The sequence below is a fragment of the Sarcophilus harrisii genome, chromosome 5, assembly GCF_902635505.1.
Source record: "Sarcophilus harrisii chromosome 5, mSarHar1.11, whole genome shotgun sequence".
Lineage (NCBI taxonomy): Eukaryota > Metazoa > Chordata > Mammalia > Dasyuromorphia > Dasyuridae > Sarcophilus > Sarcophilus harrisii.
Window position 1 is genome coordinate 239,025,938 of NC_045430.1, and position 25,886 is coordinate 239,051,823.

The following is a 25,886-nucleotide window of genomic DNA, read 5'->3' on the forward strand; positions in this document are numbered from 1 at the left end:
AGCTCAGAAGATTCTACCAGAACTTGCATTCTGCTGGCATAGACTTAAGAACTAGTCTGTCCCATATTATTGGTATTATATGAATTTTTTTCTGATTCAGTTAATTCTGCACCCTTTCTCATCATCCTGCAAGAGGACATCAACTCTGAGACTTACACATCCTCAGGATCTCCTGCCCCAAGGTTCTTCCCTCTTTCCGAAACTCCCTTTGATTAGAAAGGGTAGACAGTGGATATCGGAGATCTCTTCCCAGATCCTCCATTTAAGGGACATGCCCAGGAGAGTCATTTTACCATTTCCTACCAACTATACTCCCTTGGATTTCATTATGGCCCACCACCTCCAGGCCAGATACCCTCTCTTCCTTGCTGTTTTTCCTCTCTCACCCCATTACTTCTCTGTTTGTGTGTGTATACATGTGTTGAATCTCCTAGTAGATTGAAGGCAGGGTCATTCTTTTACCCTTTTTTGTATCCCCAGCATTTTACACAATGCCTGACACATAGTACACATTTAATAAATGTTTACTGACTGACAACTATCATCAGGCTTTTGAATAATTAACATGAATTTCCAAAACTAATTTGGTTTTCATTTTATACAAATACAACTTTTGCTTCCTTCTTCCCTTCGCTGGAGCACCAACTAAGAATATTTAAGAAAGACTTGAAGGAGGGAAATCATCTGGTACTTAACTATAACTACTGATTTGAAATTAGTAAAATTTCATTAATTTTTTGGCTTAATTGGCATTTTCTCTTGGTGCTGGCTCATTTCTGGGCTGGCTCTTGATAAAGAAGGTTTTGGTGACATCTCTAGAGTAGGAATTAAATTGAATATGATATTTATTTATGATCCCACATATTTAATTTCAATGATACAGTTTTTGTTCCAGTAATTTATACAGTTTAATCAATTAAAATATGAAAATTCAGTTGAAAGTTTACTATAGCATTACATAAAAGCATTGTTATAGTGACTGGAAAACCTTTATTTCAAATCTAGCCCTAGGTTATGTAACATAGCTGAAACTGTGAATGAACAAAATTATGAATAAATATATTTGAGATCTATATAAGCTGCCACCTTTTAGATAATCTTCATTTTAAAAAATTTAAATGCATAGTTAACAGTGTATTTAGCTTCTACTTGTATATCATTTGAAAGCTTAATGTTGGCTCATTCTTCTGGACCTTCTTACATTTTTCTTCTCTTAAAAATACTAAATATCTAAATTTGGAAAGCAAAAAATATAATAATTTTAAAAAAAGCTTCCTGCTATCCTCCCTACCCTTACTTGCTTATTTGAGCAAATTTGCCGTTCCCTAATTTTAGGATTGTGATAAAAGATTGGTTCAGAAAAGTAGCATTTCTTTCTTTCAGGGGAAAAAAAATCAATATAAAAGGAATCATGAATTTTATTTTTTCAATTTGTCTCCCAGACCATTAGCCAGCATTTGTAACTTTGCTCTTCTGCTTTGGATCAATTTTTTCCCCAATCTGATATAGAAAGCTCATATTTTGGGGGGAAACTGACATGCAGTTGGAATGATTGAAAATAATTTTTAGAGTCAAAGATTAAGATCATTAAGAGATCCCTAGACTTTCAAGTGCCAACAAAGAAGTGTCTTCAGATATTTGATTTCTTGTAGCTATCTATGTATGAATCAAGTATCACTCTGAAATTTTGCAACTGTATGGTTTCTTTTTCTCTGCTTACTTGTTTATTCTAGGAAACTTAAGGCATTATTGTGTTTTTACTCAGGACAAATGTTTAGGCTGACTTTAGCGTACTTTGATTTACTGTACCTTAACTTCCTAGCTACACACAGGATACTTTTGGAACATCCCTTTTTCCATAAGGCCGCATGCCAACTCTTCTTGCCAACAAAATGTATTTTTGGAAAACTGAGTTGCCTTTCAAAGGGAATAATTCTACTTTTAAGGAAATTTTTGTAGTGTTCTGGAAAAGGGTTGTTCCACTCCATCAGTCCCAATTAATGTAACTTACAAAATCTCTATATGCTGGTATTATTATTGGGTGACAATGTCTTAATTATAGAGTTATAGAATCAATCAATCAAAGGTGGAAACTTGGTGTGAAAAATTCTTAGATAACTCTATTGAATCAGCCAGTCAATCAAAGATGGAAACTAGGTATAAAGTGAATGAACTCAGATGATTCTATATAGAAATACATTGTGAGCTTTTGAAAAGAATTAGTCATGCTTTCTGGAGTTTGGCTTAAAGAAATAACTTCCAAACAACAAGCCAGTTTGGAATCCAGTATTCCAGGAGCAAGTTAGCCTGGTAGTAGAAAAGTAGTTGAGCCTCTGAGAAGGAATGATTTGATGGCATAGAAAAAATATCTGTGACCATAGAAAGTCAGAAGATTTAGACTTCTTAAAGGGACAGCAGTAATGTCTTCAAAATATCAGTGACTGATGGTAGCATCTGCACCAAGAGCAAAGGACAAATTAGACCTACCAACGAAAAGCAAGCTAGGACTCTACCATGGCACTAACCCACTGAGCCCAATAAGAGCTACATCTACCAAAAGAGATTTCAGAATTCTACAGGAGAAAACTTCGAGAAACCAGAAGCTGATTTATCCCTTTGGCCCATGTTCTCTGTAAGCATAAGCTCCCTTTCTTCTGGACTGTGGACTTGTGGGAGACTGTGACCCACATTCTTTTTTGGGAGATGGAGGGAATCAGGACAGTATGTGTTTTAATACCAGTGGTTCTGACTAAACATTAGCCTCCTAAAAGTTGACCAAATCTGACTAGCTGATTGAGAATCAGTATACTAGCCAGGATTCCTGAGCAGCAGTTCCAGAAACTACCACATGCTCTCAAGGTTAATCCTAGAGTCCTGAGGTGAGAAGGAATTAGCCTTATTCTGGGGAGCTTAAGCTGCCAGATTTAAGTAGAAATTTGGAGACTGAGCCCAAAGAAATTCTAGATTGTTCTGTGTCCGTTTAAAAAGTAGTCTAGCTATATACTTCACCCCCACAGAGAATTTTAGCTCCCTATATGTTGCTATTCAGTCATTATCAGTTGTTTCCAATACTTTGCAACCCAGTTAGAGTTTTCTTGGCAAAGATACTAGAGTAGTTTTCCATTTCCATCTCCAACTCATTTTACAGATGAGGAAAGTGAGACAAACAGGGTTAAACGACTTGCCCAGGTTCACACAGCTGTTCCATGTCAGAGGCCAAATTTAAACTCAGGTAGATGTCTTCCTCATTCTCTGCCCAGCATCTATCCACTTCTTCTCCGCAGGTGCCCTATATAGAGCATCCCAAAAGTATTAGTGCAATTTTAAGCTTTGGTAGTTTATATGTATCTAAATAACATTAGAAAAAGAAGGCAACTGTTACTAGCTTAGAGCTGCTCTTATTTATCAAATATTTAAGACTTTTTTTAGTGGTTAAATATAAATGTTAGTTATTGTTGCTCTATATATGTCAACTGATGAGAAATTTTAAATTTAGATTTATAAGCTGTGAACGTGTGAATCCTCTGGTCATTGTTTCCTCTTCCAGAATAAATAGCACTAATAATATCAAACTTCTTTTTCTTACCAGACCTTCAGCTGAGGTATCCCAGCTGCTAAAATACACCCTGGCAAGAGGGATTGTTGCCAGGCAATAGAAAGTCTTTTTAGGTTGGGCTCAAAATAAACATTCTGTTTCTTATTCTTTCTGCCTCCCCTAAGTTTTCATTGCTATCTTTTTTAATATCTCTGAATGTCCATTTCTATAAACATTTTCTCATTTTTCTTATTTGTGTTTTTAAAATAAAAGTTAATTACAGCAGAGATTTCTTTGGTCCCTCTAACAAAGATTGAAGTCATGTTCTCTAATTATCACCTAGGACATCCTATCAGGTTTTAAAAAGTAAATATAAAACCATGGTTATTTTGCCCTTTTGTCTTCCTGTGTAATAATTATTATGCTGGTACAATACCTTCAAATGAAAATTTCTTATTGCTTAATGTACAATGACTCCTCCTAGGTGAATAAGCAGAATAAACTGGTTTGAGGAGATATATTAACTCAGGTTCAGGTGACATTTTAACAAGATACTTTTACTTGAGTGAATTTTTATGCCTTTCCATATCATAATGTTCAAGTTCCAGAGTTGTGATGGCACATAGCAATGGACCAAATGACCTCATAAAGTTCTTTCTGGTTCTAAAATGCTCTGACTTGGTACATGAGGAAGTGTGCCCCCCTGGGATATTCTGGCCTTGGCTTTCTTAATTAAACATGCTAAAACATGCTGTATTGCCATCTTGAGTGTCTTCTATCCTTACTTACAATTGTGACTGATTTTACTGAAGGGGGACTGAATTTAAGTTCTTTGAGAGAGTTCCATTGCTACCTTTATATTCTTAGTCTAGCAGTGTTTGGCACATAGTCAATACTTAATAAATGCTTGTACATTACTGATTCTAAGACCGACAGACTTACCAAAACACATGAGCATAGAGGTTAATGAAGAATATAAAAATTTTACTTTAATATTTGTAAAATATTTACATAAATTCTAGCTATTTATCAGCAGCAGCAGCAGCAGCAGCAGCATGGTCCCAAGATGATTTTTTTAATTAATTAGGCCTATCTTTCACAGCCTCTGTTTCCCTCATAAATATATACATTAATATGCCTTCTCCATTACTAACAGGCATGGCCCAGAAGCAGGTCTTCTCATGGATTAAATACAGCAAAATTTCACTTATCTACCAATTCTTTATGTATTTAGCTATCCAGAATGCAGATGAAATCTAGCAAGAAAATTAAAGAAAAAGACTTCTGATTGATTCCACCAAAATACTTTGTTTTTAGTTAGCCCTTTCTGATTTTCATTCAAAATTGACTTACTCTTCTTTTAGGCACATTTCGAATAAACATGATTATTTAGTTTCTTAGGCCAAGGCAGCGTAGAAGCAGTAAATTAGAAAGGAGGAAGAGGGAAGGATGTTAGAGTAAGCTATACTGTCAGCAAAGAGAGGCCCACTGATAGCAGGGGAAAAAGGAAAAAGCAATAATAAAAACTCCCAAAGTAAAACATCTAGAGTCATTAGGAGCAGAGGCAAGTAATACAGCTCAGTATTCCCTCTACTTACCAAAGTAATGGAGTAGCAGGCAAAAACTGACAATCATGTTGATAATTCTGTATCAACCCCTGTTAAATTATATTCAGGAGAGACCAAAGGGCAGGAAAAGTTATTTTGAATACATTTTCACCTGCCTGTTGGACATCTTAAATTCATAATGCTCAAAATTGAATTCATCGTCTGCATTCAATCCCCTACCAAACCCTCCCATTCTAACTTCGGAATCACTGTAGAGAGAACTACCATCTCCCAGTAACTTAGGCTCCAAATCTTGACATCCTGATTGACTCCTCAATCCCACTGACCAATCAATTGCCTAGTCTTATCTCTCTTGAAACATCTCATATATCTCTTCTTCTTCTTCATCTCTGACCCTGCCCTCTACCTCATACCAGGACTACTGTAGTACTCTATCAGTTCATCTCCCTGCCAGCAGTCTCTGCCTACCCCAGTTCATTCTACATTCAGCCATCAAACCAATCTTCCAAAAACTCAATTCTGACGCATCCCCTTCCCATTCAGTCAACCCCAGAGTTCCCCATTGCCTCTAGGATCACATTCAGAGCCCTCGGCAACCTGGCCCTTTCCTGTACCTTACACTCTGCCAGGTTCTCCCTAGTCCAGCGGCACTGACCTCCCTCATGTTTCTTGCACAAGACACTGGATCTCCTGACTTGACATTTTCAGTGACTGGTCCTGCTCTCCTTCCTCAGCTTCATCTACGTCTTAGCCAAAATCCCTCCTTCTGCAGGAACCTTTCCCAGTCTCTCGTAATGCTCACGTCTTCCTTCTGTTGATCATCTTCAATTGATCACCTCTGTGGCTTGTTGAAACACAGCTATTTGCATCCTGATTCTCTTACATGTAACTTCCTTAAAAGAAAGGAAAATCTCGTGCTTTTCTTTGTATTGTCATTTATCTCAGTGAGTTTAGCTTGACTTAGGTTGATGTGATCGAAAGAGCACTGGATTCACTCATAGATTTGTAAGAGACCTTAAGAGCCATCTTATTTATAAGCCTTCCCATTTATAGATGAGGAAACTGAGGTCTAAAGAGCTGAAGTAACTCACCCAGTAATTAATGCCAGACAGACAGGCAGTAATTACCAAAGATAGGTTTTAAACCCTAACTGTCTCACTCTTTTGTCTGTTGGATGTCAGAAGACACAGCTTCAATTCCCAACTCTGCTGAGTTCTGCCAAATGTGACTTTAAGTCAAGTAATTTGATCTCTATTAGGATATGGTTTCTTCATCTTAATATTTGAGGGTTAGGTTAGATAACTTTTAAATTTAACCCTGCTCTAAATGCTGAGATACTATAAACTCATTTCCAGTCATGGCAAATGAATAGAGTATTGCTGTTCTCTTTAAAGAAATGAAAGGTAGTGTCACATCATGCAAAGTGGGCTGGACTTTTATTCAGAAAAAACTGACTTTGAATTCAGCCTCTGACATTATTAGCAGTGTAAAGTTGAGTGAAAGATATAGTCCTGTCTAAAACTGCCCTGAGAGTTTTTCGTCACATTTACCACAGGGCTGTTTTTAAAGCCCTTTGCTGACAGTATACCTTACTCTAGCATCCTTCCTTCCTCCTTAATAGTGTTTTATATATAATAAAAATAATCAGTGAAATTCCACAAGTTGGATCCCTAACATAACATCTATTTCTAAAGTCCTTTCTCAACACAAAAAAAATAAATACACATCACCATCTTTCCCCCAAACCCCGCCCCAGTTTCTCAGCTTTCCAAAGTTAACAAATATCACAACTACCCAATGAACCCAGTGGCCCAGCCACAGTAAATTGAGTGTCCATCTCCACTCTCTCTCCTCCCTCTAGATAGCTCCTTGCTGCTCTGTGGACCAAGTCACTTTAAGCAAGATGTGGGGAGGAGATTTGTTGGGGTAAACAAGAAAAAGGAATCATGGGAAGGAGTTCAGTATGAGGGAAGAACAGAAAGTATTGATTGATTTTATGTGGTATTAACTCTATGTATGTCACAAGAGCATCTGCATAGTATGGGAAAAAGAACATTGGACTCAATTCCAGATTTCAGATCCTGGAGCTACTATGAACTGTTAGGCTACTGTGGCTTCTGGTTTCCCTTCCAACAACCAGATTCTGGTACTTTGTGATTTTGGACAAGTCACTTTGTTATCCCATCTATGAAATGATTGAGTCACAGCTTTTAACTTGAAAGCCCATTAATTTTGATGATACAGTTGCTACAGTTCAGTAGATCCCTAAGTGCCCAGAGGTTATTTCCATAGGCATATGGTGGGAGAACTATATGGGAACAAGCAAACAGAAAACTGCCTTCAGTTGTTGGTGAACTTTTGTTCTCTAGGGACAGAAGCAATCTGAGCCCCATCCCCACAAGTATGATGAGACGGTGGCCTCTGTCAGCTTCGTAATCTCAGCATCAAACAGTCCCTTAATTATTAAGCAAAGGAGATTTTACCAAGATTTTATCTATTCCACTATAGTGGAAAAAGCAACTAAACTCGAGTTCCCCCTAGCGAATAAATGGAATGATCACTCTCACTGCACACCCTAACTCTGGGTCAAGCAAAATTCCTCCTCCTGGAACATTATGATTTCAGTAAGAAAAAGCATATGCTTTTAATATACAATTCATTAATTCTTTTGTTCCCCACAGAGTTGTTTTCTTCTACAAGAGCTGAGAAAGTTTGGAAATGTCTCTGCCAGGAACCCTAGGATTCTTATGTCACAAAGCGGTGTCCATCCAGCTTTATTCTTTGAATGTATGTGCATTTTACAGATGACTTAGGCAGAATAAATGATTGCATTCACCGACTGGCTTTCTTCTCTCAAGCCCCAAAGGGTGGGTGCCTTAATTACACTTCCATTAAGCCATCACTCTCATCCAACCCTGCCTTCCTGGTGTCCAAACGTTGTCTGATCTGATTAGCTCTATGAGTCCACCTTTGGCTTTCCTGCATTCATTCATTACTCCCCAGGACACAATGCCTCACTATAGGGATCCATTGCCCCGCTTTTTGACATCCTGACCTATGATTTCATTGCTGTAGGGAAACTGCATTGACCCAGATTACCAGCTTCTTTGTAAATTTAATCTTAGAGAGTTGCTTAGCCATTAGTAGGTTAAGTGAATTGCCTATAGTCACACACATACAACACACACACACACCTCAGAGATGGACTCTAATCCTGGACCTATACCCACCATGGTCCACGGCATGGGATAGAGCAAAGGCAGGGGTAAAATGGGGAGAAGGAAGTAAAGCACAAAAGAAATTTGATTTATGGTCCTTTCCCTAGAAGAAGGGAAATTCTTCTTAATCTTTTTTGTATCATAGACCCCTCTGGGAATCTGGTGAATCCCTTGTTTTTAAATACATAAATACATAAAAACACAACAAAGGAAACAAATTTTATTGAAATAAGTATCAAAAATGCTTTTCAAAAAATCAGTTTCACAGATCCCAAGTTGAGAATCCTGGTTCTAGAAACTTACAGTCTAGATGGGGAAATAAAACAGATGTGTATGAAATAATTATATAACAATATCAATACTCCAAAGATTTAAGAATACACAATGTGGTTATAACAATTAATTAATTAACAATTAACAATCATTGTTATTATATGTGACTCCGTAATAGACATCTTCATGACCTACTGTGGCAAAATAAATAAATCCAGTCCTGCTTGCCACTCTTTTGGTTGAGGAGCCTCTCTTAGCTCGATTGGTCCAAGAAGACAAGTACTTGAAGACTTTCCAGTTTGGTAGGACCTCCAAAAAGCTACACAACTGGTGGAAGCTTTGGGAACCCAGGGTTACTTCCACACTGTGCCAGGGCATTAGAACAGTCCTCATATAAAAGAACGGTATGTGTTGTTTTACAGGACTATAATAGATTCCCAGAACAAATTATATGAGTTCAGAAGAAAGGGGTGGTCAGTGCAGGCTGAAACATTGAGGCAACTGGTCTAGAAGACATTCCAAGGTGGGAGTGTAGAGTGAGCAAAGCCACAGAACTGTGCATCACTGACTCTTAAAGTTGGAAAGGACCTTAGAAGCTGTCTAATCCAATGTATATCTCCATATGATGGATTTAGAATGAGAAAAAACTTTGGAGACCATAATCCAAGCTTATTTTACAGGTGACAAAGCTGAGGTCCAGAGGGGATCTCTGGGTTTTTCCCAGAGTCACAGAACTGTACAGATTTTGAGACAGTATTTTAATTTGGGTCACTTTGATTTCAAGTCCATCACTCTGCCCATTGTGCCAGCTACCCGTCTAACAAGAAATCTCTTCTGTCATAGTCCTAACCAGTGGTTAGCTAACTTTTCCCTAAACACTCACTTATCAGTATCTCCTAAAATGTAGCCCAATTTATTTTGGGATATCTCTAATTTTTAGGAAATCTTCCTTACATTAAACCCAAAAGTAGTTTCCAACCAATTTTCTCTTACATTGTCCATCTTATGGTAATATTCTAAACCCAAGAATGATATATTGTAATTATACCCTTATAAAATTCAAATTTTTACATGAAAACAGGATATATTAGAATTCTTAATCAAAGGATAAAAGAAATAACAAACTATACAAAAAATAAATATTATGACTGATAATATTATGGATAATAAAAGATAGTTGACTGCTTCATTTAATCAACAAGCATTTATTCAGTACCTACTAGGGGCCAAGCACAACTTTAACTCAAAACAAATAGATTGATCAACCACAATAGCATTTATGCATACAGAATTTGATTCTTATGTGGAATCCTAAGAATAGATTCATAATAAATATTGGATCGACAGTTGGTAACAAGGACAGCTACATGGTGCAGTGGGTAGAGCATGGACTCTGGAGCAGGAAGTCCTAAGTTCAAATGTGGCCTCAGACACTTAACATTTACTAACTGGGTGACCCTGAGCAAATCACTTAACCCCAATTATCTTGGAAAACAACAACAACAACAAACATTTTTTAAAAAAGAACAGTTGGTAACAGAAAAAATTTCTTTCCATTGATGAAGTAATCTTTCATCTAAAAACTGAAAATGAGTAAGACCATTCTTTCTTCATCTCAGTCCCTAAGATTTCTTTCATTCCCTGTTTTCACCATAGAGTGAAAGAATCAAAAGTGCTCCTCTAAACATTTATCTTCCATGTAAAAGTTTTAATAATTTTAAATTAGGAATAAAATGCTTTGGTTAGTTTGGATATATTACATATTGGTCTAAATACTAGCTGAGCCTTTAGTCCTGTTAAGTAGATGGTTTTCAATCACAGATTTTTAAATTGTGTTATTCTTATAGGTGATAAGATTGAGGTTCAGAAATTTCAGTCTTTCAGGCATATGACCTCAGGATACAATATATTTCCAAGAAATTTTCATTATGTTTTAATTGGGAGGATTTACATGCCATGATTTATTTACAGGAATCTTTTTAGTTTCAACTAAAATAAATTCTGCCCCTGTTTCTCAGACACAAGTAGAAATGCTAAAGCAGTCACAAAATACAGCAAAGGCTATATTTCTCTATGTATCATTTTTATGTATTTTTATTATAAAGTTCTTGAGGTGGTTAAACCATCTGTTTAAAACAGGAAGTTAAAAATGTATAACACCCACCATCCTTATAGCCCTGTGAATTGTAGAAATAGCCTAAACCCAAAAAAAATGAATAGGAAAGTTATTTTAAAGGCATCACATAAGATGGGAAAAAATAACACATTTAAAAAAAAAAAAAAAAAAAAAAAAAGGTGGCCAGAAAAGGCGCTTTTGGTTGGATCACAAGAATAATGATTAGAGATAATAATCAACTAACACATTTTTTCCAGAAACAATCACAATGTTGATTTGATTGCTGTGCCCAAAGCAAAGGGAGAAAGGAAAAAAGAGGGACGTACCTACAGTATGAAGAGGAGGAAACATGGCAGTGAAGCTTGGGGCACTCAGGAGACTGCAAGCTTCTCGAAATTGATGCAGTCCCCACAATGTCATACATGAACAAAAGCATCCTCTTCAACTCTAGGGAATCTCTCTTTCATTTAGATTCTACATAAGATATCTCTTCCCCCTTCTCCCAACACTGATAAATGTTTTTGGTGAGCCTAAATAGCTCTGTTTTATGCTTTATTTAATGCAAACAGTTGGGAAGAGAGTTGAACACAATTCTTTCTGTTTTTGTGTATTTCAAGACATCTTATATAATTTTGACATGCTCCCGAGACAATCTTCTTGAAGAGGAGCCTTAAAAGTAGTATTTTGCTCTAATAAATCCAATTCTCTTATAGTCAGCAAACAATAAGTGTAGTTGTATTTATTCTAACTGTTCTTGTTTCATCTCTATATCCTAAGGAATCCTGCTGAATTCCTTTCTTGTGCTGCCTAATTTGGAGAGGGGCTGTGGGAATAGGCAGTAATTAATATTCTTTGGTAAATACATCTTCATCATTTCTTTCAGACTATAAATTCCTTGGGACATAAAAAAGTACGATGTGTGCTCTTTGTAATCCTCAAACTCCAAACAGATTGGGGGGAGGGGGGAGCTAAACTTCACACCTGATGATTAGATTTTGCTGAACTTAGAAGATAGTTGAGTTCCTTTGACTGATCTAGAGATCCTTTTGTCATTTTGAAAATGTACTTTTTTAGTAGAGCTCCTGAAACTATTGCCTTGTGCTAGGAATAAACCTGTTTCTGTGATTGGTCCCTTTGAGGCAGATGATCCTGAGTCAGTCAAAGCTTTAGGCTATCTATTGAGGCAGGAGCTGGTTTTACTTTCTTAAGCTCGGCTTTGCTCGGCTGGTTTTCCTGAATGTTTTCTTTCATTTGACTCTATAAAGAATGTATCAATGAGAACTTCTAGGGGGGAAATGTTCTTGCAAAATGCCATTAACATATGGTTCTTCTTGGGGTTTTCTGTGTATGACACAAGGAAGTTTGTTATGAAACTGAGACAGATGTCCCAGTGAAATTTCTAATTGTGTGTAGCAACCAAAGGCAGCTAGGTGGCACAGTGGATGGAGTGCTAGGTCCAGAATGAGGAAGACTTGGACCTCACACCCTTCCTGGCTGCACAACTCTGGGCAAGTCAGGGCTTTCTACCTGATAAAAAGTAGCCCCTATTGGTAGAGTTGTTGTGAGAATCAAATAAGATTATAATTATAAAGGGCTTAGCACAGTGCCTGGCATGTAGTAATGCTTGATAAATGATAAATGCTTAATTGATAGTATGTGATCTGGGAAAAGAGAATAATGGAAATCATGTGATCTTAGAGTTGAAAGGAAAACCTAGAATCATCCGACTAGTCATAGATTCATAGAATCATAGATTTAGAAATAGAAAGCACTTTGAAAACTAAATAATCCAACACTCTCAATTTACAGATAAGAAAACTGAGACCCGCAGAGGTGAAAGGGGCCTTGTCCACAGTCACTCCCAGTGGTCAGCAGTTGAACCAGGAGTCAATGCAAATTGTTGGGTTCCACACCTAGTGCTCTATTCATGAATAACTCTTCCCCTCCTAAGTTCCTCATGTGACAGATAAAGAAACTGAGGTTCAGAGGGAGAAAATGACCCATGATTACTGTCAATCATAGTATTAGGATTCAGGTCTTCAATCTAATATATTGTCTCATAGACCATGAGTCCTTGACTTGGGGTCTATGAACTTTTAAAAATATATATATATATTGATAATGGAAATATAGATGGAAGAATTGCACATGTTTTAACATATTGGATTATTTGCTTTCTAGTGGAGGGGATGGGGAGTAGAAAAATTTGGAACACAAGGTTTTGCAAGAGGGAATGTTAAAACTATCTTTGCATATATTTTAAAAAGAAGAAAAAATGGGGCAGCTAGGTGGTGCAGTAGATAGAGCACTGTCCCTGAAATCAGTAAAACTTGAGTTCAGATCTGGCCTCAGACACTTAACACTTCCTAGCTGTGTGATCCTAGGCAAGTCACTTAACCCCAATTGCCTTAGGAAAAAAAAAAAAGAAGAAACATATTTAGCTGTATTTCAATATAATTGACTCTATGATACCACTTATTTTATTTTGCATTTTAAAACATTATTACATATATTTATGTCAGAGAATTTTCTTTAATCTTTCATTTTCTGATAAAGCATTTCCTTGGAGAGAGGTATCTCCTAGTGGTTTTGTCCGTGATTGCAGGGAGTGATATGGCACCATCTTGGGCTCTCCTGTGCAGCCCACTATGGTACTACTGCCAGGTTATACCTTCTCTTCACCATGATTATGTCACTAATCAGATTCTCCAACTTCACTGTGCTTCAGAGCTGTCTTACTGACAGCTTCCTGGTAACCATGGGAATCAACCAAACATGAGTCTCAGGGCAAATCTATGGGATCACCCTCTCTCCTGGAGGAGAGGTGACAACATGGTAATATAAAAATAGGTTGGATTCCCCAGCAATATGAATTAATGTAGGTTATCTTTCAGCCAATCTCCTTCCCATCATCTGTAACTTGTTTTTCTATTAAAACTAAAATATTCTAATCGATAAATATTTATTAAGTGTCTACTATCTGACATTGAGCTGAAGATATAAATAAGAAAAAGAAAAGTCCCTGCCCTCCAGGAGTTTACAATCTAATGAGGAAAGACATATCCAAAAGGAAGCCTGAAAAAGTAGGGGGAGGGCCCAAAGAATACATGAAGTCAAAACTAAGCAAAGAAGCCAATGATAAATGAAGTTTAATTCTAGTTGTTTTTTTAACTAAATTTGTATTGCTGTTTTGGAATTCTGTAAATCCTGCTGTGTTGAATCACAGACACTTAGATTAACAAGTGACCTCAGAGATGGTACAGCACAGCTCTTCCCATCAATCCTCTCATTCCCTAGGAGGAACCTGGTAGGGAGAACATGTGATCTCCCCCTTTAGAATGTAACTCATCGAAGGCCAAGAAGTTTGAGCTTTTGTCTTTAATTCCCAGCACCTAGCACAATATCTGCTGTAGAGTAGGCATTTAATAAATAATTGTTGATGGATTGATACTCAACCAATTCCTTCTGGCTCTAAATTCTATGACCACTTTAGCTATAAAAATTAGGTTAATGAAAACCATCCATCATTGTTTTCTCCATTTTCTAACAGCATTAATAATAATAAGGGCCAGCACATATAACAACTTAAGGTTTACAAAAGATTTTAGGATATAGTCTCACTTTAGCTTTAAATGAACTCTATGAGATAGTTACTCAAGATATTTGTCATTTCTGTTTTATAAATTAGGCAACTGAGGCCCTGAGAGATTAAATAAATTGCTTGCTATGAGCAAGCCAGTTCATTTTGAGAGGTGAGATTTGAACACAGATCTTCCTGATTTCATGGCCACTCTAGAATTGAAGGTCTTTGAGGGTTAAACCCAGTTCACTTAAGCCTATAAAGGTTTATAATTCCTTATAAATTCCTGGCATTTAGTTACAATCATACAATTGGTAGGTGCTTAATAAGTGTTGATTTGGGTGTTTTATGGAGAAGAAAACTCATTCTGGAGACAGTTTAAGCAAGTAACCCATAATCCAGCAAATACCATGACTAAAAGAGTCCTTTTATACCTAATCTGGTATCATCTTCATTTGAGGAGTAGTGAATGAAGAATCTCATTGGGGGAAACTGCAAACCTACACATGCAGAGATGCCTCCAAACAGACATAGTAATTCTAATAGGAATGGAGAATTTCTACATAAAATGGACCTGGGGGAATGTTATGTTCTTCAATGATCCCAGAGGGAGGAAAGATGGAACAAATTACTTGTGTTCCAGGAGACCTGACACTTTAGGAAATTTCTTTACTTATAGAAAGTGGTTGGGTTTTCCCCTGCTTTTAAAGTATGTACTATTTGTATTTACTTTTAATAGCATTATAGAACCAGAATGATGCTCTTCAGATTTTTGTTTTCCTAGAAGTCATTGGATTAGTGTTCTTAAGTAAATGAATGTAAGATGAGTCTTTCTTCTCCTACTCATTTTAACAGCCATTAGGCTTATACTCTGCCCCCTTCTTCTTCTTCTTCTTTCTTCTTCCTTCTTCCTTCTTCCTTCTTTCTTTTTCATCTTTTTCTCCTCTTCCTCATCCTCTTTTTTCACCTCCTCCTGCTCCTCCTCCTCCTCTTTCTTCTCCTTCTTCTTTTCTATCTCTCTCATTTTGTTTTTCTGTTTTTTTAACTGAAGCTGCTCTAAATCCAAGTTGTTGGAGATCAGCAACTTGGGAAATTCAATAAGAGGAGTAAAACAAAATGCAAAGGATGTTCTTACAAATTTTGGAGGCATCCCTCTCCTTCCCTTTTTTGTTCAACAGCTGGTTAAGACTTGGAGGTGCTTTGCAGGAATTGGCAGCAATGATATGAGGCACCTTTTAGACAGGCTGTATTTGAATGTTGTCTTGGCAACAGAACAGTACACTGAAGCATCCCAAGTGCTACAGGAAAAATCCATGAGGAGCAACTATAGTTGCACTAAAGACAAGGGTCTGGAAACACGACGGTTGAAAGTTTGAGAGTCAGGATCAACGCCACTTGGCTCACTGCTTCCATGAAGCTTATACATGAAGCTATTTTAGGCAGCACTGAGCTGAGGAAATTTATGAAGTCTATTTCTTTCACATACAAAAAAAAAAAAAGAAAAAGAAAGAAAGAAAGGTTTTTGATTGGTGCCTTTTGTCTTTGTATCATTCATTTTCCTGTGACATACACAGATAGAATAACAATGAGAACTGGCATTTATATAACATTTTAAAGGTTTGCTAAACATTTGACAAAAATCTCTTTTGATCCTCTCCCCAGCCCTGTAAAGTGAAGTCTGTTATCTGCTCTATTTTACAAATCAGGAAACAGAAAGATAGAGTTACTTTGAGTCACAGTGCTAATTAAGTAACTAAGGCAAGATTTTACCTCTGGCCTTCCTAACTCAGAGGCCAGTACTCTGTCCACTAAAGTCACCTAGCTGTCTCTGCTGCTCCAGGACAAAGAAAAACAATTCAACAAAAATAGTCCCTAGATATATCACCAAATATTCTTTCCTAGTAGCCTATCACTAGCCTCTGCCTTGAGGGAGAAGGTGTGTTTCCACAGTTCATAGATTTAGAGATTAAAGTGGGGTTTGACCCTAAGATTTCACATAAGAGGAAACTGAAGCCCAAGGAAGTTTATTTGTTCAAAAAAACGTGCTTGATCTTTTGTGCAGATCCTTCCCTGATTCTTCAGTGATTCAGATGTACTGTTAATAATCTTTTAATTTTCATTGTTGTAGTAATTAAACAATAATAATAATAACTAGCATTTATTAGCACTTTCGGGTTTGCAGAATGCTTTGCAAATATTATTCCAGAACAACTCTGGGATATGACACTATTGTTATCTATATTTTAGATAGGAGGAAACTGAGGCAAACAGAAGTTAAATGACTTACCCAGGATCACACCCAGACACTAGTGGGTGTCTGAGGCTTATTTTCAACATAGGTCTTCTGATTTTCAGGTCCAATGTTCCATCCACTGATTCTTTCGCTCTGCATCCATTCATGCAAACAGTTTCTGAATTCCTGTGTTATTTTTTATTACACAGTAATATTCAATGACAATAATATACCATAGTTGTCTCCTCCATTTTGGTTTCCAGTGCTTTGCTGCTTTCAAGCTTGTTTCTATTAATATTGGGCCTATGTTGGATCTTCTTTTTTTTCTTTGACTTCTTTGAGCTATGTGCCTATTTATAGTGGGATCACTGGATCCAGAGTCATGGGCAGTTGAGTGAGACTGAAAATACAGCTGGGTCTGTAGGAAGTTATTAGTGGCAGAATGCTCACAGGCAAGGATATCTTTTCATGGTCCACTTATGTTGATGAGTGCAAGCAATTCAGGCATAATGGGTGCTGGTGGGCTCAGTTTGTTCTTCTGGTCTTTTCTTCAGAGCCTAGTGGCTTTTAGAGCCTGAGGGAAAGCAAGATGCTAGCTCCCATTCTGATTTCACATTGATATGCATATCTATTACCTCAAACAAGTCATCCTCCTGCAACAGGTACATCCCTGCACAATCAGAAGGCACTTTGAAAACTGGGTTTTAGAGAAATGCTTCTTTCAGTCAGAGGCTCTAAAAAATGTGCCACAGGAACAATGGGATGGAAACAGACAAATTTCTTTTAAAAAGGCTGACATTTCCATGGTGCCTTAAGGTTGGCAAAGCACTGCCCATACCTCACAGGATCTTCCCATCAGTCCTAGGAGGTAGATAGGTCCTTATTCTACAGAAGAAGTCAGGGAGGCAAGTTATGAAATCCAGAAGGAACCTTTGGGAGCTTCTTTATTTTTACCAATACATGATTGACCCATTATCATAAAATAAGTGTCAAAGGCAGGATTTGAACCCAAAACTTCCTGATTCCACACTAACATGTAATTTGGAAAGTAAAGTGAGAAATACAATTTAACTTAATTTATCTGCTATATGCCTAGGGACTATATTAAGGAATTAACAATTCCTACCCTCAAGTTGCTTACATTTTATTGGGATTAGGAATGAAAAAATATATACAGTTTCCTTTTCCAAATCATTTGACAGATGAAGAAACTTAGGCGAGTAAAGTTTAAATGATTTGCCAAGGGCCCACACATCAAGTAAGTGTTTGAGACCAGATTTGAACTCAGGAAGATGTGTCTTCTTGACTCCAGGACTGGCCACTCTATACACTATGGCACCACCTCGTAGCTCCAACAAGAAGTATCTGCTGTGTGCCTGAAGCACCATATTAAGCTCTAGGGTTGCAAACAGAACAGTACCTGTTCTCAAGGGGCTTATATTCTACTGGAAATGGAGAGTTGGGAGTGAAATATGTGCCATTTCCTCTACCACCTAGATACTCAAATGAAATCATGGGCATAAAGTGCTGTGTGAGCCTTAAAACATCAGGAAAACATCTATTATTGTCATATTCCATTTTTATAACCAGAAGTTTAATGCCTTAAAAAGAAGTGGGAGATCTCATTAGACCTGTCAGAAGATGGGCTACTAAGTTGAAAAAGTACTATGATTAGCATCCCAAGAAATCACAGAACGTTAAGGTACTAATGGAGTTTTAAAATGTTTTCTCTTTTAAGCAACAGAATTTTATTTCATACATTTGAAATTTTGCTCTGAATCCCACAGGAACGTGGCTGAAAAGTGGCTTAGGCCTCGTACAGCAGGAAGGGAATCAGCTGACGTGGACCTACATTGCCCCACAACTGGGGTACTGGGTCGCAGCCATGTCTCCTCCCAACCCAGGTAAAGTGGAACAAAACCCTGTGAATGTTTGTCAAAACCACGTGCTTGGGTCTTTGTATGTGCGGACTGTACAGGCAGTCTTAGATCTTGCTGAATGAATGAAAGAAAAGGCATTTATTGGGTGTTTACTATGTTCTAAGAGCTTGGGATACAATTAACAAAAGCAAGATAATCCCTACATTCAGGAAGTTCGTGGGAAAAAAATTTTCATTCCAGGATAGATAGAAAGTCTCAGAAGTAAGAAGTAAGAAATCAACTCCAAGGTGGGTGGCAAGGTCTGAAGGCTAAATTGACAGTGAGAAGCATCTAGAAGGCATTAAGAGGGAAGGTGGTAGTAAGTGCTTGTGGTCTTCCATTCTCAGTCCCACTGGAAAGGACCAGGGGGCATCTCCCATATAAATCATGACTTTTTTTTTAATTTAATAATTTCAATTCTGAAAATAGCACTTAAAATCTGTAGGAAAGCCCCATTTTGCATCATTTTGATGACATTGGAATAAAAAATATGCATATATATTATTTTCTCTCTTACCCTGTGACAACTTCTATAAGACATTCTTAGTCAAAAGCCAGAAGAGGCATAGAAGGTCACACTGACCGTCATGATGTTCCTGGTAAAGTAATTCAGAACATCTTTCCAAAAAGCCCTGCTGCTTCTATGAACATTTGCTCACCATTATTTCCCTCTGACTGTCTGCAATGCCAGTGACACTTACTAGCTCCTCCTTCTCCTCCAATTAATATTAGTCTTTTTTACTTAAGTAAATTCACATTTAAAAAATAAAATGTTTCCCTTTTGGTTCAATGTATTACTTAAAATTGGGATTTGTTCTCTTAATTTTTTATAATTTCATTACTATGAGAAACAGCAGTAAGATCTCACAATCCTAGATTTGTAATAAGGACCACATACACATAGGAAGGACAAACTAAGCTTGGTCTCTTTGATACCAGAAAGCAGTAATAGGAACAGTGGGAAGAAGATACCAATTCCTAACTGTAGGTTTGATTTCAGGAAAAGCTTCCTCCTAATTCAAATGGGACAGGTCACCTCTCCTTGGAGGTCTTCAAACAGAGATTTGAAGACCACTTATTTTTTGCCAGATTCCTCACATTATGAGCTGGACCAGGTAGCTGCTAAGGCCTTTTCAGATCACAAATTCTATGTTAGTCAAACCTCTTCATGTTACAGATGAAGTAACTGAGGCCCAGAGAGGTTGAGATCACATAGATGACCTTAGAGCATGGATTTGGCAAAACTGGGGCAGAAGCCTACGTTATGTGACTTTAAAGCCAGTATTTTTTCCACTGTACTATTCTGCTACCTGCTTTCTCCATGTTTATAATGTTTTATGTTTATATTAACATGATATGATATATATCCTAAGAATGCCTTCCTTCCTGAGTCCTATTGCGGTGTATATTGGTATATCTTGGTGCAAATAAATGATTAATAGTATGCAGTTATTTGGATGGGTCTGGGTTCTTTGCATTAATAATTATGATCATAAAATCATTTAATGTTGAAGGGCTTAAGTTACAGCTTTAATCTGCTCGAATAGCATAGCCAAAATCCATAAGCATTAAGCCCCAGGATCCATCTGACTGCCATGCTAACCTTGGCTGCAGCTACACTTCTCTTATTCTTAGAGGGCTGTGATATATGAAGTATTTGGGAAAATAGGTGAAGAAAGAGTCCTAGCAAATTCCTTTTATGACAGAGATATGGTGCTCATATCTAAACCAAGAAGAACCAAAACAGAAAAATAAAATTATAAATCAGTTTCCCTAATGAATATTGAGCTGTGTCTGTATCCCTGTATTGAAAATATACATCATCAATTAACTTGAGGCAGCTTGGTGGCAGAGTAAATTAGGGACTCACATGTGGAGTCAGGAAAGGCCTGAATTCAAATCCTGCCTCAGATATTTACTACTGTATAGCCACAGACAAGCCTGTCTGCTTCAGTGTCTTCAACTGTGAAATAGGGGTGATATTAGCACCTCCCTCACATGATTGTTGTGAAAATGATAAAACAAGAAAATATTTATAAAATGCTTTGCAAATTTTAAAGCATTTATAAATGCTGTGTATGTATATTTTTTTCCCCTCAAAATAAGTAGTAATCTGTAACTTTAAAATGCCTTTTGAAATTTGGTACAATAAATAATTTTTTGAAAATCCTAACATCAGTTTATTTCACACATTCAAATTAGATGATATTTTCAGGACACAGAGGAAGGGATGTTATCTCAGGAGCCAAATATGATAATGTACATTTGGCGTTTTTCAAACTTAAAGCCCTCAATAGGTATAAGCTGCTTTTGTTGCTATTATGATTATGTATTACTGTTTGTAATCATGTTCATAAAGTACAGGGCAGTTGAAATCATAGATGCTTTATAAATCTTTGTTGAATTGACTTTAGTTGGAGATTGCAAAATAATCTTCTAACTTCTTCCCCATTGATAAAAGCTCCTTGTTCTTGAACTTTTTTTCTTAATTTTTCAATATTCTGCTCACATATATTTGTTCCATTTCTGGACCTGATTGTTCTAGCATTTTAGTAATCATCTTTCCAAAGGACTCATTTGGGGAAGGGGTAGGGATAGGTGGGTGGAAAGCAGGAGGGTTAGAGGACAAAGAATGAACTACAGATGCCCCGATGGCCTTCATCTTTTTCCACTGAATAATAGGTCAGTGGGATCCTCTCACCTAGCTCGTGGCTCCGGAGAGGCGGAAGCCACTGAGATCTCCAGTTGTCTCCCTTTCTTTTTAACAGTTCTCACCTATTTCTAAAATGCCGTTTTTTGACCTTCCAGGGCCTGTTGTAAGCCAAGATATAACTACGTATCACACGGTATTTCTTTTGGCCATTTTAGGAGGAATGGCTTTCATACTTTTGATTTTGCTGTGTCTTCTTTTATATTATTGCAGGTAAAGTTCTACCACTTTGGCATTTTTAATTGAATGTTTCTTGTATACTAATGTTTTATTTTACTAGATAATAAAAGCCTAACCCTCTCCCCCCCCCCCCCTCCCCATTCCCCACCCCAACCAGGATAAGGTAGAAGGAACAGGGCAGATTAAGGAAGGTAATGGGGAAGGAATCTAAAAATGGATACTTTCAACCAGAATTGCAAAAGAAAAGAAAAGAAAGCAAGAAACAAAGCAGGAAACACAATGTGGAGCCTTACAAAGAAAGAAATGTCCAAATAACAGCTGGGGTTGGGAGGCAGGGAAAGGGAGGGGGCAGATATCACTGGACAGTTTTGATACAGACCTGTGCATTAGAAAGGATATTAAGACACCTTTGATCCAAAAATGATAAGCTGGATGTCTGAAGACCAAAACAAGACAATTACTGTTTCAATGTTTTGCATGTGTATGTGCATATATGTATACATACACGTGTGTATATATATATATTTATATACACATAAGTTAAATTATATATATAACACTTAATACAACACATAAGGGTATAGCTATATGTATCATATCTACACTCTAAAAATCCTTATCCTCAATTCCTTAATAACATTTTTATAGTGACTAGATACTGTTTTTATTTATGAATGCCTATTGACAACATCTTCATAGAAAGTACTCTGAACTAATTTAAATTGTCCAGGGGGAGGGGAATAGGAAAGAGACCCTAATTCTTGTGTTTATAGTTTGTTAATTTTGTTCCTTTTTATAGAGAGAATTAAGACTTCCATCACAATTTGAAACTGTACTCATGGTAGAAACCATGTAATTTTTGGTTTGGGATTTTATTTCTTATTACAGGAGGAAATGTTTAAAACCTCGTCAGCACCATAGAAAACTTCAGCTTTCTACAGCCCTAGACAGTTCCAAAAAAGATCAGTCAACATCCATGTCCCACATAAATTTACTGTTTTCCCGGCGAGAATCGGAATTTCCCGGTACCCTGGCGGTTGCCAGCCACGGGCGCCCAGATCCATCAGGTGCAAAGGAACTGATGGGTGGTGTTCACATGGAGATGATGTCTTCTAGTGGTGAAGCAGATTTGCACACCCCAATGCTCAAACTTTCATATAGCACCTCACAAGAATTTAGCTCTCGAGAGGAACTTCTTTCCCACAAAGAAGAGGATAAAAGCCGAATATCCTTTGATAATCTGACACCGAGTGGGACTTTAGGAAAGGACTACCATAAATCTGTGGAGGTTTTTCCTTTAAAATCAAGAAAATCTGTAGAAAGAGAAGGCTATGAATCCCCTCTCAAGGATGATTACCGGAGGAGTTATAATGCTATGCTGTCCCAGCCTTTGTTTGAAAAGCAAGATAGAGAAATCCAAGCCTCCATTAATCACATTTCTGCAGGAAGCAAACTCACTATTCAGGAACAAATGTACCCCACATCTTCATCCCCTGAAAAAGAGCAACTACTGGACCGCCGGCCAACGGAATGTATGATGTCCCGCTCGGTGGATCACCTCGAAAGACCGACCTCTTTTCCTCGGCCAGGCCAGTTGATTTGCTGCAGTTCTGTTGACCAGGTCAATGATAGCGTTTATAGGAAAGTCTTGCCTGCCTTGGTCATCCCCGCTCATTATATGAAATTGCCAGGGGACCATTCCTATGTGAGCCAGCCACTGGTTGTCCCAGCAGATCAACAGCTTGAAATAGAAAGACTTCAGGCAGAGTTTTCCAACCCTCATGCCCAGCTCTTCCCACATCCCTCCACCCAGATGCAATCCCAGCAGCTATCTTCACAAGCAATATCACAACAGCACTTACAAGATACAGGCTCCCGTGAATGGAGCCCACAGAATGCTTCCATGTCAGAATCTCTGTCCATCCCTGCCTCCCTAAATGATGCAGCTTTGGCTCAAATGAATAGCGAGGTACAGCTTTTAACTGAGAAGGCTCTCATGGAACTAGGGGGTGGGAAGCCACTTCCCCATCCTCGGGCATGGTTTGTGTCTCTGGATGGAAGGTCCAATGCTCACGTTAGACATTCATACATTGATCTCCAAAGAGCTGGAAGGAACGGGAGTAACGATGCCAGTTTAGATTCTGGCGTTGATATGAACGAACCAAAATCTGCCCGAAAGGGGAGAGGAGACCACTTATCCCTGCAGCAGGGGCACCCACCTGTGCAGGAGCATCAGCAAAGAGAACAGAGTGTCCCAGACAGTACAGCCTACACACAGCTAGTGTACCTGGATGAAATGGACCAAAGCGGCAGTGAGTGCGGAACCACAGTGTGTACCCCCGAGGACAGTGCCCTGCGCTGCCTGTTGGACGGGGCTGGTCGGAGGAGTGCTGCCCAGCTGCCCAGCCTGCAGGAGGAAACGATAAAGCGAACTGTGGAAGCCCCACCTGAGCCATTAGCCAGTCCCGAACGTGGAAGATCTGCCCATGAGGAAGATGAAGATGACGATGACGATGAAGATGACCAGGGAGAAGACAAGAAAAGCCCATGGCAAAAGCGAGAAGAAAGACCACTGATGGCTTTTAACATAAAGTGAGCTGTTGTAGATCCACCTTTCTGTGGAGTATAAAATTGCCAAATATTCTTTCTATGGAAGCGCTTACTTGTTTGTGGAAAAGACAAAAACAAAAAACATAATGGCAGATATGGACAGTAGACTTGGGTTGCATTACTGTTTGCTGTGTAAATGTTAGAAAGGAATTAAAGTTATTACTCAGAAAAAAAACTGATTTTAATGGATGTCTCCAGTGAGATGGCTGAAAGTAGGTTTTGAATGTTATCCCACATACTTGATACTTATGTTCATCACCAAGGACATTGAGGGGAAAACAAGCATATTATTCGATATAATGACCTCACTTCTCTCTCAGAATATGGGAATAGTTGGGATTTTTTTTTTTTTACATTTCTTGAATCAATTTTATCATGATAATGCTACTGTAAAGCATTTATTACAAATTCTTTTTTGGCACTTAGTGTCCGAGGTATGCGTTATCTCCAAGGAAGGCTATGCATTGCTGCTGTTTAGTAAAATTTTGCTTATATTATGCTTTGGTGTTTGTTTTTTATGTTTATTGGGTTTTTTTAATACAACTTGGTTGTAAACATTTTATGCCTTTGTTTTAACATGTTTAGTTTTTAAGTGATTGAGTTTAATGTCTCCCTTCAGGAACTCTTGTGAGTTGCATCTCTAAATATTAAAGCCTTTTTATGAAACCAAACTGAATTTGGTGTCAGCTAAGAGTCCTTCTATTCTGGTCCCATGAATTCCAAGTGCCTTTTTTACAGTGACAATAGACGGCCCCCTTTTTTGCTAACTTCTTTAATTGTACTGTCTGGATTTTTATAAATTGATGAAATTATATGCTCTTTTTTTTCCCTTTAAACTGCATGCTGCCAAGTGGCCATTTGTGCTAAGCATCTCTCATTTCAGTACAGTGTATTCTCTAGTTATCACGTGTAATGTGGATTCTGTTTAGCTAAGATAGTCTATAGGACATTTTAAAGACACCTTTTCCTATCTTTCCCTTTGGCTGGATGGCCAAGATTATGGTTTCATTGACTTTGTATAGATGGTTACTTAACTCTGGAATCCTGTGGGCTGAGCTTGCTTAACATAAGTATGGACTGAGCAAGTGGACTGAATGTGTTTAAAAGTATATATTAAAAAAAAAAAAAAAAAGAAAACCGTATGTACTTATTCTCCAAAAGTGCCAGAATGACTCTTCTGTGCATTCTCTTTAAAGAGCTGCTTGGTTATCCAAAAATGATCATTCGAAAATAAACTCTGGAAAAAAAAAAAACAACAACAACCTATGTTGTGGTTATTTTAATTCATTGGGAGCCTTAAGATTTTCTAAACTGTATGGTTTTTTTCCTGTGTGGTAAGAATTGGGCATGAAATATGTTTGTTGGCTCACAGAATGATAGAATTTTTAGAATTGAGTGAACTTCAGAGTACTCCTAATCCAAGTCCTTTTTCAGTTTATCTAGAAAGATAATGAAACAGAGAGGGGGCTTGCCCAAGATCACACAACCAGGAGAATAACTGGGATCAAGGGATCAAAAAGGTTTGTGACTGAAAGGGAATGGAGAGGCCATCAAGTCCAATGCTCCCATTTCCCCCTAAAACAAGCTAAAGGCTAAAGAGGAAAATAAACTTTGGATCATAAACTGAGAAGGTATTTCAGAAGACTTCTAATCTAGTTCAACCTTTTTTTTTTATTGTTGTTTACAAGTAAGGAAACTTAAGAAGTAGAACCCAAATTTCCCAATTCTCAGTTCAGTACTTTTTGTGTTATACCACATTGCCTTTTGTTCCTGTTCAGTTGCTTTCAGTTGGGTCCAGCTCTTCCTGACCCCATTTGGGGTTTGCCATTTTCTTCCCCAACTCATTTTATAGATAAGGAAACTCAGGCAAACAGGGCTAAGTGACTTACTCAGGATAGTGTTTGAAGCTAAATTTGAACTCACAAGGATAAGTTCCTGACTTCA

The 25,886-nt window shown here is 37.7% G+C and overlaps 1 protein-coding gene across 1 annotated transcript in view; it reads left to right on the top strand.

The window, feature by feature from the left end:
- Window positions 1-25,198, top strand: part of FAM171A1 (family with sequence similarity 171 member A1) — a 176,181-nt gene extending 150,983 nt beyond the window's left edge. Inside the window, exons 6-8 of the mRNA XM_031939926.1 lie at window positions 18,311-18,427; window positions 21,251-21,365; window positions 22,221-25,198. Of these exons, the coding sequence (XP_031795786.1) occupies window positions 18,311-18,427; window positions 21,251-21,365; window positions 22,221-23,928 (1,940 nt within the window). The 3' untranslated portion in view covers window positions 23,929-25,198. The remainder of the gene's footprint in view (window positions 1-18,310; window positions 18,428-21,250; window positions 21,366-22,220) is intronic.
- Window positions 25,199-25,886: the final 688 nt, after the last annotated feature.